The sequence below is a fragment of the Ictidomys tridecemlineatus genome, chromosome 10 (assembly GCF_052094955.1).
Source record: "Ictidomys tridecemlineatus isolate mIctTri1 chromosome 10, mIctTri1.hap1, whole genome shotgun sequence".
Lineage (NCBI taxonomy): Eukaryota > Metazoa > Chordata > Mammalia > Rodentia > Sciuridae > Ictidomys > Ictidomys tridecemlineatus.
The window spans coordinates 8,417,999-8,430,788 of record NC_135486.1 but is presented as its reverse complement, the minus strand read 5'-3'; the positions used below and the strand labels follow the sequence as shown (position 1 = coordinate 8,430,788).

Below are 12,790 nucleotides of genomic sequence, written 5' to 3'. Positions count from 1 at the left end.
GACATACATCTGAACAAACAGAGAAAAACTATTCCATTAAATAAAAACCCAACTTTATTGAACCTAGAAATAGATGGATTTTCAAATTCTTTTTGGCTTAATGGTTATTACCTTTATATGCCATCTGATCCAGACCTAATTGCTCCTACAAAGATGCTTATCCTTGTTTTGATTTTGTTTCAATTTCAATTCTGTATTCATAAATAAATGCATTTAAATCTACACAGAAGCATGTGACTGAGTGTATGGTAATGCATTGCTTAAGCTGGAAATAAGCAATCACTCTACAGCAACTTCCAAGGACATGTACAACTGAATTTTATGCAAAAATTCAGGTCTTACTCTTATTACATTGGTGGGAACTGATGTCACTAACTTACAAGCTAGCAAATACTTCTAGCTGAACAAAAATACATAATTTATCATTCTCATGAGGCAGGACTTGCTTTTTACATTTCAATGAAAATGCCATATAACTCTTTCTTGGGGGTGCGGAGTGGGGGAATGACCAGGTACCAATGAAACCATCTTTGGAGTAAGTATTTAATAAGCACATTTTATTTAAATAAATCCTCCAGTAAAGGAGAATTTACTGCCTTTTCTGTAAATAGTTATGTCAAATTTATATGTGCAGCTCTCCAACATTCCCTTATTGGAAACATCCATATTTCCACATCACAGTTCCCAAAAAGACTTAAATGTCTCAAAATTCTGTATCTCCTTTGGCTTGCTTCTCTCTTGATTCCACCCAGGCTTTATTAATGGTTCGCTTCATATCATCATCTCCATCTTCATAAATTTTCTTTAGAACATTCATTAATCCCTCACTAGGATCTGTTTCGGTGTCGTATGAAGGCTTTCTATTAAAGAAGAACACATGTGATAATGAAATCAAAGCGTGGAAAGACACAATTTCAGATTAATGCTGGTAGGAAATAAATGGGTGGAGGTAAGAGGAAACTATAGAGTATCAAAGTACCCTCGATCCAAATATATAAATTCATCTTAATGAAAATGCACACTAACCACACATGTACACATTATGTACCAAAGAGTGGTCATCAAAAACGGAGTTACTGTGGGGCACTGTAATTTCAAGTGATTTTTTTTTTTAGCAGGCCAAATAATAAGGATTCAGCTTTTAATTTTTAAGAGTATATTTCTTTACGTTATGTTTTTAAAAAATGCTCTGAGGAAAAACCCACAAGCATTAACATTATACAAAGATACATACCGAAGTGCCTACATTTTATTAGAAAAGCCCTTCTCTTAAGCCTGAGATATATGGATCTGGGACCCAGTGGTAAGAGCATAGTCTTAATAAATATGGTCAGTACACCTCCAGTTCAATGAAAGTCCAAATGTATTTAATTCATTATTTGCCAGATTCTGTACTGGGCACTGGAGATACACACAATAAGACAGGGTCCTATACTGGGGTATTTCAGTCTGAATTTAAAATCAATTCCTCAGATAGTTTGGTGTCCCTCACTCTAGCCAACCACAGCCCAAATGCATGTGGCTACCAAAGAAGTAAGAAACACAGATAGCCAACTCAATGCAGTCATGAAGGATAAAGAGATTCATCTTTTCCCCTAAACCAGTGGTAGTGAAACTAACTATATAAACTATATATCACAAACATCTGAAGAATTACTAACACACATACATGAGTATCTGAGCCTTTCTGGAACTCCCGAAACAAAATTCCTAAGAATAGGCACAGTATCTGTAGATATACCACCATTCTAAGACTGAGAGCCAGTACTAAAGAGCCAACTCTAACTATAAACACCTACAAAGCAACCTGTGGAACACATGACCTCTTCCAGTAGGCTGTGGCAGTTGAAAGCAGGTAAGACAATGGGGTTACTCAGTGGACATCAAAAACATAAAAGATCAAATTAGTCTCTACAGTTCCATTATCCATAAAAAATCAAACAATAATCCCAACCAAGAAAATGATTAAAATACTTAAAAGAAATAAAAAGTAGACTTACTCTTTCTCTTTGCATTCTTTTTCAACCTGAGTCAAGTACTCCCACCGTGTGTTTTCTGCTTTCTTTCTACATAAGATGAGAACTGTATCGGTCTTAACCTAGAAGCGGGGAAAAAATATAACTTATAAACATATGGAGATTAGTATATTTAGAAAACAGTTACTCATTCAGGAGCCTATTATATGTGGGACTTATTCTAGATAGAGGGTGCTAATGGAGGATGTGAGCAGGAACTTGGGAAGGATTCTCTGGAGAGGAAACAAGATCTGGAGAAGGGCATTCTATGCAGTTGGCAAAGCCAACAGAATGGCCCCAAGATGAGATGATTCTGGTGTCTGAAGAAAGGGAGAAGGTGGCTGAATTTTAATGACTGAAAGAGTGATATGAGGTATGTTGGGAGGGTGAGGAAGAAGAAGGAACCTCCAACTCCTTTCACAGTGATCAATATTAATTCCCAGAAGTCTCTGAATATTTCTTCAATTATAGGACTGGTGGATGAAGAGGGTTTCAAGGAGACATAAGCTAATAATTCTCTTATAATATTCCTTAACACTGTAGAATGACTTGTCTACATACCTGATGCATTAAACCTCATTTATTCAAATGATAGAAAAGAGGATTATCTAAGTTCATGACAAGTATGAAGTTTAAGACACTTCCATTATTTTTATAGCTTCTACTACAATTAGGTCAAGTAGTTAAGACCTCCTTTTATGTATCAGAAACTTTATACACACAGTATACCTAATAATAGCTATCATTAATTTAAACATGTTATATATAGTAGATCACATCAGCATATCATTACAATTTTGTGAAATAAATTATTACCTGTACAAATAGGGAAAGTGAGGCACAGTAATAAGCTGCCAAAGGTCACAACTAGTAAATGATAAAGTTGGCATTAAACTGAAGCTTCGCTCTTAACCATTTAAAAAGTTTATTTTCCACCTGATTTTAATGCAATGTTATAATAATCTATTCTTCTACAGGATGAGTTGGTAAACGTTTTTGTAAAGGGCCTGATAGTCAATATTTAGGTTTCACAGAGCATTCATCTGTTACAACTACTTAACTCAGTCAATATAGTGCAAAGGCAGCCACACCAACACATAAAAAAAAGTCTATGCTCCAATGTTACTTACAAAGCAGGCATGGTCTAGTTTGCTGCTCCCTAATATAGCCAATAAATTCTAATTCATCTGAATTCTAAATCAGCCAGGTATAACTTAGTACGTTTCACAATATTCTGACAAAAAAAAAAAAAAAAAAAACCAAACCACTCACTTTTTTTGAACTGCCTTCCACAGAGATGGGTTTCAAGAGATTGTTCACAATCATGGAGTAACTCTTCCCATTTAGATTCTTTACCAAAAGATCAAATGACCTACAACGCAACAGCAAATGCATTATTTTTCTGGTTGTATAAAAAGGTAATCTCATAATTGCCTTTTTTTCTTTTGGGGGGGGGGGGAGATGGTGGTGGTGGTGGTGCTGGGGATTGAACTCAGGGGCACTCAGCCACATCTCCAGCCCTAGTTTGTATTTTATTTAGAGACAGGGTCTCACTGAGTTGCTTAGTACTTTACTATTACTGAGGCTGGCTTTGAACTCACAAACCTCTTGCCTCAGCCAAACCATCACCATACCTAGCTACCTTTTTTTTTTTTTTTTAAAGCCATGGACTTTATTTCAGTATGTACAATTGGGTAACCCAGATGATTTTCACCTCTGCATAAAATTATAATTTGTTTTACAATTATGCTTTATAAAGCATAATTAAAATAAGCAAAATCTTAGAAACTTTACAGAAATGATAAGGCAAAAAAAAAAAAAAGACTCTTCATGAGCATTGTCTTTCCCATTATGTTGATATGTTGAGAACTCACCTCTCTGTGAAATGAACCTGCACATTCTCGGCAGGAACTTGATGAACTCCCGTTAAAGTGATATAGATTTTCACAAATTTATCAGATTGATCCCATCCTAGCAACACCAATAAAACATGGAACACAAGTTAAGTCTCCAAAACTGCTTAATAGCCAACATAATGTGGCTTATAATAAAATTCAGTAAAATAAAAAAGAAAATTAAGTAACATGAAAAAATTAAAATTTAAGAAAATTTCTAGGTGGAGAAAACCTCAAAATAGTTAATACACTTTACCCAAAGTTACTCAAATTCTCAAATTCAGGTTTTGAACATAAAACCCATTTTATTTTCCTTCAAAAAAAAACATGACGATTACATAAATTCATTTACTCTTTTTTGGAGGAAATACTTTTCTCCTAAGCCTATGTAATACTAATTCTCTGCCTAACGGGAGGTGAAACATCAGCACTGATTCTACAATCAGCTCTACTTATGTAAAATACAATCCTAACTTCCTCAATTCCTTTCCAGGACATGGTAGATGTGAGTTTAAAATAGTCCTAGTCTTCATCTCAATGTGTTCATCTGACTAACCTACTAATATCTAACAAAATGCCATTTCAAAACATATTGTCAAACTAACTAACATGAACTGTCAAATGTTAAACTAGATGCAGGGGATCAACTCATACCATAATTACTGATTTTCACGGTATATCCTGTTGTGATGGGAGCAACCACCGCAGCTGGCTTTTCATTGTCAAGAAGTTCTGGTTTCTTCTGTGACTTCTGTTGCATCTTGTTCTTTATTTCTGTCTCAATCTTGTTTTTTTCTGCTGTAAGAGCATCACGTACTCTTTTCCTAGTGGTCTTTTCCAGCAACACCTTTACCTCTTCTAGATCATTCTGCAGCTATGTGTTAAAACAGAAGGTAAATTAGCTGTGATAAGTAAGACCTACACCTTTTTTTTTTTTTTTTGGCAATATTGGGGATTGAAGCCAGGGACACTTTACCACTGAGCTACATCCCCAGTCCGTTTACATTCTGAAACAACCTCTACATTCTGAAACAACCTCAAGTTGTCAAGGTTGACCTGCCTCAGCCTCCCTACTCTGGGATTATAGGAGTGCATCACCATACCCAGCTCCTACCACTCATTTCAACTTACTGAAATAACTAAAAATTAAGAGGTTCATCTGTATTTTCCATTTTGGTAAACTATTATCTGCCTTTGTTTTAAGACATTTATTACAAGAAACTTTGGAGATTTAAAAAGGAGAACACAAAAAATTTTCTCAAAGAAATTAACAGATTTTTTAAAAATTTAGTTATAGATGGACAGTGTCTGTATTTGTTTATTTTTTTGTGGTGCTGAGGATCAAACCCAGTGATTCACACATGCGAGCAAGGCATTCTACCACTGATAGTCCCAGCCCAACAGATTTCTTTATAACTCCTAGTCCAGCATTATCAAATGCTAAAAATTTTTAAAAATATTAAAAGGGCCGAAGGAATCCATGCTGACAGGCTGTGGCAGGTTTACTGAAGCACAATGTTCTACTTTCATTCAGTGCTTGGTCTCACTGATAGTCTTATGCTAAATACCCCACATGAAAAAGTTTGAATTTTTAAGACAAGATTTTTAAAAATTCTGCTTTTAAGACTATATCTGGGTCTGGGGTTGGGCTCAGTGGTAGAGCGTTCGCCTTGCATGTGCGAGACCCTGGGTGATTCGATCCTCAATATCACATAAAAATAAATAAGTGAAATGCCACAGTCTGGCTGGGCACAAAATAACCGAGCCCCCATGCGGGAGGTTCAAACAGGAACTCTTTTATTGCTCGAACTCCCAACAACTTCACCCATGTGGCCCTTCCAGGATCACCACACACCAGAACTCCCTACCCGGGAACTTCTTCTGCCCTCCACTGGGCTCCTAGAGGGCTCCTCTGAGGCAGCAGGAGCCGCCCTATTGCGGGACAGCAGGGGTCCATATACAACTGAATACACAGCCCTTTTCAATCCAGCATCATCCAGTCACAGCAATTACACAGCTTAACTTAATTATCATCATGTTAATGGCTTGCTGGCTTCACCTCTCAACCACTCTTTCTGGTAATATGCCAGGCGCCATTCCGACCTGGCTGTGGCTCTCAGTGAAGTAAAGTTGTTGTGTCCAACTACAACTAAAAGATAAATATTTTTTTAAAAAAGACTATATCTGGTTTGGCAGCTATGTCAGTCATACAGTAAGACATCTGAGACTTGGTTGTGCACAGGAAAAACCAGAAAAATGGTCCAAAATGCAACATCTTCTTGGAAAGGAGGCTTAAGGCTTGTTTTCTTCTCACACCAATATATCACCTACTGAAGTGTGTTCTACTTTCTGGACATGAAGTCAAAATTCTATGAAGTTCCACCATTAAAAGACACTTTTATAAAACTGCTGGCTTAAATGACACGCCTCCCCCCCAAATTTCTTTGACAAAAGTGCCAATAAATGCACAAGATCTCTCCAAATAACTGAGTTCTGGTTTCACAGTAGCCAACTTTATCAGAAAAATCTTACTTCATAACTTGACATTAAATAAAAGGGTCAATATAAAAATCTTTAAATACTTGAGCAGCCTATAATACCATCAGCTTGGGAGGTTGAGGCAAGGGGCTTGTGAGTTCAAAGCCAGCCTTGGCAAAGGCAAGGTGCTAAGCAACTCAGTGAGACCCTGTCTCTAAATAAATATGAAATAGGGCTGGGGATGTGGCTCAGTGGCAAGTGCCCCTGAGTTCAATCCCTGGTATCCTTCCCCCACCAAATACTTAGTATAACATCAGAATACTATGAAGTTTTAAAGCCTTTATGTTTATTAGCCTTATAAAATGTAGTAACAGAAAGAATACTTTCCTTGTAGTCTATGTCTTTAAAAAAAAATAAATTTTGTCGCTGAGGCCGGAGAGCATGCCTTTATTTTATTTGTTTTTATGTGGTGCTAAGGATTGAACCCAGTGCTTCACACAGGCTAGGCAAGCGCTCTGCCACTGAGCTGCAGCCCAGCCCCATTCGATGTGTTTTTTTATCTCATCTAACTCAGATGCTGTTGTTTCCCAAAGTATCAAGCTCCTGTCTATTATCTTCCCTCCCCTCCAAGGAAAACTTGTACTATTAAGACAAAAAAAAAAAAGCAAACATCTTTTGAGCAGCATAGTGTTTTAGTTCAAAGTAATCTTAAAACTATAATGATTTCAAAAACTCCTGTTGTTTCTTCTACCAACATAACAAAGATACTAAAATGTATAATGAGTGTACTTGTTCCCAGAGCAGGGATTTGTCAAAAATGGGTAATGTATTAAATAATATTACCTTACTAAGAGGTTTTATTTTTGATCAGACTAGGATTCCTTTATCTAGCCAATTCCAAAGAACTGAGAATTATTAAGCAAGGGATTCCCTGTGGCTGAATTCCCAGGCCCTCTGTATTGTCAGTTGTGGCTCTGAAGTACTGTGGTTAAGATATCCACTGAAACAAATCACAGAACTATACCCCAGTTCTTGTTCTTTATAGACCTGAAACCAGCAAAGGTCATTCCTTTCGTGTGGTTTCTAAACACATACTAATTTAAGATGCAGTTTCTTATCTAATTATCTTGTAATCATCCCGTGTTGACATACATTTGACATACATTTGTTTTGTGAATGCAAAGACCACATTTCCCTTTTATTCTTATACCTTTATTTTCAAATGTTTCTTAATTATTCGTTAGAGACCTCAAAACCAAACTACCTCAAAAATGGGCAAAGGATTAGAGACTTTTCTCCAAAAATATACAACTAAACACCAAGCACGCAGACGCTGAATATGTTTAGTCACTAGAGAAACACATCAAATGCATGAGATACCATTTCACATACCCATTAGGATGGTATAAAAACAAAAACAAAAAGCCCCAGAAAATAACAAATGTTAACGAGCATGTGCAGAAACTGAAGTCTTCATGAGCTTGTGGGAATATAAAATGGTACAACAACTTTGGAAACAGTCTGTTTCTTGAATTGCCATATGACTTAGCAATTGCATGCTTAAGTATGTGATAACCCACAGAACTTATAGCAAGTCCACAAACTTGTACACAAATATTCAAAGCATTATTCCTATTAGTCAAGAAGGGAAAACAACTCAAACGTCCACCATTGATGATGGGTGAAGAAAATACCCATCATGTGGCCATACAAAAGAATTCTGTTCTGACACATGCTACACCATGTGTGAACTTGAACACATCCTAGATAAAAGAGCCAAAAAACAAAAGGCCGCATACATCATGATTCTTATATGAAATGCCTAGAATAGGCAAATCCCAAAACTAAAGCGATGGTGGTTGCCAGGGGAAAGGAGGAGTGGAGAGTGAGGGCTTACAGAGCACTTAAGGGCTTTCATTTTGAGGCTGATGAAAATGTTCTGGAACAAGATAATGCTTATGGTTGCACAACACTGAATATAAACACTTCAAAATTGTTCAAAAGGTGAATTTTACGGCAAAACAACACAAAAAGGAGGCATCCCTAAACGTGTATCTCAGTATATAAAATTGAAAGCGTTCCTTACTGTGATGGGAATGACACTGAGCTAGCCACATGCAGGACTGTAAAGCCACCGAGGCTCCCCTCAGGTCACATGGTACCCAAGTCACCCAGATTAATTCTTCATATAGATTTTTACTTAAACCACAATTTTTTTATTTACCAGTACATGTCATTCAAATGGAAGGGAAATTTCCCAGAAAGCGAATCTTAGTCGATACCCAGCACTCAACCGTGGATAGCAGCGTCATGTACTGACACCCTACACAGGCAGGAAAAATGAATGCTTAATCGTCCCATTTTGTAACGGAGGAAAAGTAAGCCTCCACAAACTTAATTCGCCCACATCCAGCGTCTAGAGAGCTAAAACCAGGCCAATTTCCTACCATTAATTACAGCTAGTTTTCCAATCATTTACTTTTAAAAGCCAGCACGTATGTGGCCGTGTGCTGTTTGCCAAGCACTTCTCCCAACCCTGACAACCCTGGAGATGGAAACCACTGCTCCGGGGCGGAGCGGCAAGTCCACTCGCCCAGGGAAACACCTTCCCACGGCCTCCCGCCGCGAGCTGACCCGGGCGTCTGCAGCCAGCTTTCGCCTGGCGAGGCTTCCGGTCCCCAGCCCGCGAACCACGGCCGCCAGGGCCCGCAGACACGTGAAGGTGACCGGCGCTCGCAGCGCGCCGCCACCACTACCTGCAGGCGGGCGGCACCGCCCCGCCCCCGCCGGCAGCGGCAGGTGGGGCGCGGGAGCCCCGGGAAGCGCGACGGCCGCAAGGCGTGGGCCGAGACGGACCCTTACCTCGTCCAGAGCTGAAGCCATGGTCCGGCTGGGTCAGCCCGCGGGCCCGCACTGCAGCCGTGCACCGGAGACAGGAAACGCAGCGCCAAGCGCGCCCGCCGCGAGCGATGCCCCCACAGGCGGAGCCCGCGCGCACACCGACCTTGCGCGAGACCGGGGCCCGCCTTCCGCACGCGGCGCCTCTGGAACCTTCGCGATGCCGCCGCCCACCCCGAGCGCCGCCCGCCGAGCCCGGCCCCGCCCCGCGGAGCCCGGCCCCGCCCGCCGGAGAGCGCCTAGCAACGCTCAACTCTCGCGAGCTAAGCGGCAGCTCCCGAAGAGTAATGTCTCACCCCCCTCCGCCCGAGCAGTCTGGTGCGTTTGGCTTTCACTGTGTTTGCTCTGGCTACGCAGTCGCAGCTCAGAACCGCTATTTTAACCCCGCCCCGGAAATGACGTAAATATTCGGGGTCCAAGTCGGAAGCTAGCTGGCGAGTGGTCTGCCCCCACCCTCCCCCTTTCCAGGACACCCAGCCAGCCATTTTATCTAAGGCTAGTGTGAGAAACTGCTAGAAAAGGACACAAAAGGAAGGAGCAACCTAGTTATATTAAGATAAACAAGTTAAGGATGGAAGATTCCTGAAAGGAACAGATCGATTCTCTGGATTTTGGCGCGCTGGAAACGTCACACGGCTAGTCTGACGTGGTGGCGTCATCCCGGGCTGCGGCTGCCTTGGCCACGTGACAGGCCCTGAGGGCGCTACCCGGGGTTAGGGCAGCTGACGAAATGCGCCCCCTGTGGCTGCAGTGTCGGCCCCGCCTTCCTAGGCGAGCGGTGGAAGCACGCTTTTTCGGTGCCGTAGCCCATGTACTGACCATCCCGCGAGTCTAGTGCGCCCCCGCATGAGGCCTGTAGACCCTCAGGAAGCGGGGCGTCGCCCCTCTCGGGGCCAAGTTCCGCCCCTCTCAGCAGGGCCCGGGGAAACCTGGGTGTTCACAGGGTGTTAATTTCCGGCAACATCAAGACGTCAGTAATACCAACGAAAACGGTACCCTCGAGAGGTCAGGAAGCCCGCAGTCCGCTGCCCAGGGGGGCCGGGGGGCGATTAGAATCAGCAACCCGAGAAGGACCAAAGGCTGGGAAAGCTCAGGCCGACCCGCACGGTCGGGAGAAATCGCAAGAGCAGAACAAATAGTCACAAGGCTCGGCTCCAGTTTCTCTCCCACAGGGTCAGGAAGGGAAAGCAGCCAGACCAGGGTTCACATTGTTTAGTTCCATTTAAATGACGTCTCAAACGAGCAAGCCTGTGTGTAGCCTGATGCATTCAAAATGAGGATCGACTTTCTTGGAGTCGGGAGGACAATGACAGAAAGGAACCACCAGGGGGCTTTTGCGGTTCGACTAAGGTTTCTAGATTAGGATTGTAGGTGTGCACACTTCATAGACTTCACTGGGCTGCATGTCAATTTAAGCCTTGCTTTTTGCAAGTTATACTTGAAGCCCAAGAGGAAATTTTCCAAGGTGATAAATGTCACAAACTGGACGGGAGGATCAAAATATGTCAGGAATCAAAGCAGGAATTTACTCTCATCTCAAAACTTTGGTTTCACCAGGGCTACCACTAAACATCCTATAATGTATAGGACGCCCCCTCCCATCATCTAACCCATAAAACCAGTGGTGCTGAGATTAAGCACTGCTCTATTCTTTAAGCTCCACTCAGGAAGATTTTCTTTGTTCTCATTTTTACTTAGTCTCACTTAGAGAGTGGCAAAGTAGGCAATCATCAAGTACAGCTTTAATTAATAGACCAGCTAAACTATTTTTAACACACTTGTGAATGATTCATATCAAGGAAACTTGGTGAAGGATGTGGACAATAGGCTTCCGGGAACTTCCTTTACTGTTTCCCTACCTGCTCTTCTGTCCCACCCTAAATGAGCCTGCCAACCTGTGAGGGGATTAATTTAAACTCTCAGAAGCCTGTTTTTCTATGTCTAAATGAGGACCAGAATACCTAATAACAGAGTTTGGGAATTAAGTTCAAGATAGCACAGTTAAATTCAAGATTTAGGGGTTGGGGCTGGGGTTCAGTGGTGGAGCGCTCGCCTAGCACATGTGAGGCCCTAGGTTTGATCCTCAGCACCACATAAAAATAAGCAAAGGTATTGTGTTCAACTATAAAAAAAATTCAAGATGTAACATAATTCCTTAAAAAATACATATGTAGGGCTGGGGATGTGGCTCAAGTGTAACATGCTCGCCTGGCATGCGCGGGGCGCTGGGTTCGATCCTCAACACCACATAAAAATAAAGATGTTGTGTCCACCGAAAATTGAAAAATATTAAAAAATTAAAAAAACATATGTATATATAAGCTATAAATATTAACTCAGGTTTTAATTCTTTTATCTTTATCCATGACTGTGCCTTAGAACCTGCCAACTTCTAATTTTGTTTGGTGCTGGGGATTGAACCCAGGGCCTTGTGCATGTGGGCAAGCACTAGAACCTGCCCACTTCTTAACCCTAAAAGCCCATGTTCTGAAGGCACTTGTCTTTCTAGCACTGTATTCCCTAATTACTACCACATCAATACTGCATTTCTTTGTAGTCTCCATTTTTTCACTTTCTGTTGGCCTGTCAGGAGATCATCAATTTTATCCACAATCCTGGGCCATTTCCAGGTTCCTCGTCATTCTAGTACACCTCTCCAGCCACACTCCCCATCTGCTTTAATTTCCCCTGAACAAGGCTTGTGCTGCTTCTCATCCTCCTATATCTTTTCCTTTTGTTAGCATTTAAAACAGCTTGAATCTCCCATGCTTCTTAGTCAAAAAAACAAACTCCATTTGGCTTCTTTACCTCTACCAAGGAAGAGACTCAGCTCCTTGCAGGGCTGCCATTCTGAGTAATTGGGTACAAATTACTCAGGTCAGTAGCCAGGAAAAACAATACAAAAAACCCTATGTGTCCACAGATAAAACCAAGTGATGACAGAAACCACCACCACCACACATATCAAGATTGTTTCAACTTCTAGTCTCCCATAAAGGAAATCGCTGCTCGACACCTACCTGTAAAATTAGCCTCCCTACAATCAATGAAACAAACCGTTTGAAATGCTGATGTTCGAAAACATTTGACAGTAATGTGAGAATTGCTTTTTCCCCACCATGAACAAATTCTTGACTCTTTGGAATTATCTTATGCAAATATAAAACATGGGACAAATATTTTATTAAACTTATTAGTGAAAGGAAAGTGAGGAACTGGGAGACCAGGCAGAGATACACCAGGCAGAGTTTATTTGTCAGAGCTGACAAACAAAGGCCATCTCTCCGTAGACAGAGAGAGGTGACACAGGCTTGGGGTGGAAGACTTTTATGGGGGAGGCTCAGGGATTACAGAGCCAGGTAGGTCCTAATGTGGGCAGGTAAGGTTGGGGTTGGTATGAGGGAGTGGCAAGCCTTTCTCAGAAAGGCCCTTGGGTGGGAAAACAAAACATTTTCTTAAGATGCTGGCTGTCATTTAAGATGGCCATCCTGATACTAAGCAAGG

At 41.3% G+C, this 12,790-nt stretch overlaps 1 protein-coding gene across 1 annotated transcript; it reads right to left on the bottom strand.

The window, feature by feature from the left end:
- Window positions 1-536: 536 nt before the first annotated feature.
- Window positions 537-9,391, bottom strand: Cacybp (calcyclin binding protein). The gene is made up of 6 exons (XM_078022359.1): window positions 9,251-9,391; window positions 4,565-4,784; window positions 3,890-3,986; window positions 3,288-3,387; window positions 2,001-2,098; window positions 537-860 (listed from the first exon to the last, which is right to left on the bottom strand). Exons 1-6 carry the CDS (start codon window positions 9,269-9,271, stop codon window positions 704-706), a joined length of 693 nt encoding a protein of 230 aa, XP_077878485.1. The 5' UTR covers window positions 9,272-9,391; the 3' UTR covers window positions 537-703.
- Between the last annotated feature and the right edge of the window lie 3,399 nt (window positions 9,392-12,790).

What these genes read in the sequence shown, in the direction of transcription:
- Cacybp (XM_078022359.1), bottom strand. Translation starts at nt 9,271, where the DNA reads ATGGCTTCAGCTCTGGACGAG. An exon ending in CGTGAAAATCAGTAATTATG is followed by an intron (nt 3,987 to 4,564) that starts GTATGAGTTGAT and finishes TGGTGTTGCTAG; the next exon opens with GATGGGATCAATCTGATAAA. An exon ending in AAAGAATGCAAAGAGAAAGA is followed by an intron (nt 861 to 2,000) that starts GTAAGTCTACTT and finishes CTTCTTTAATAG; the next exon opens with AAAGCCTTCATACGACACCG.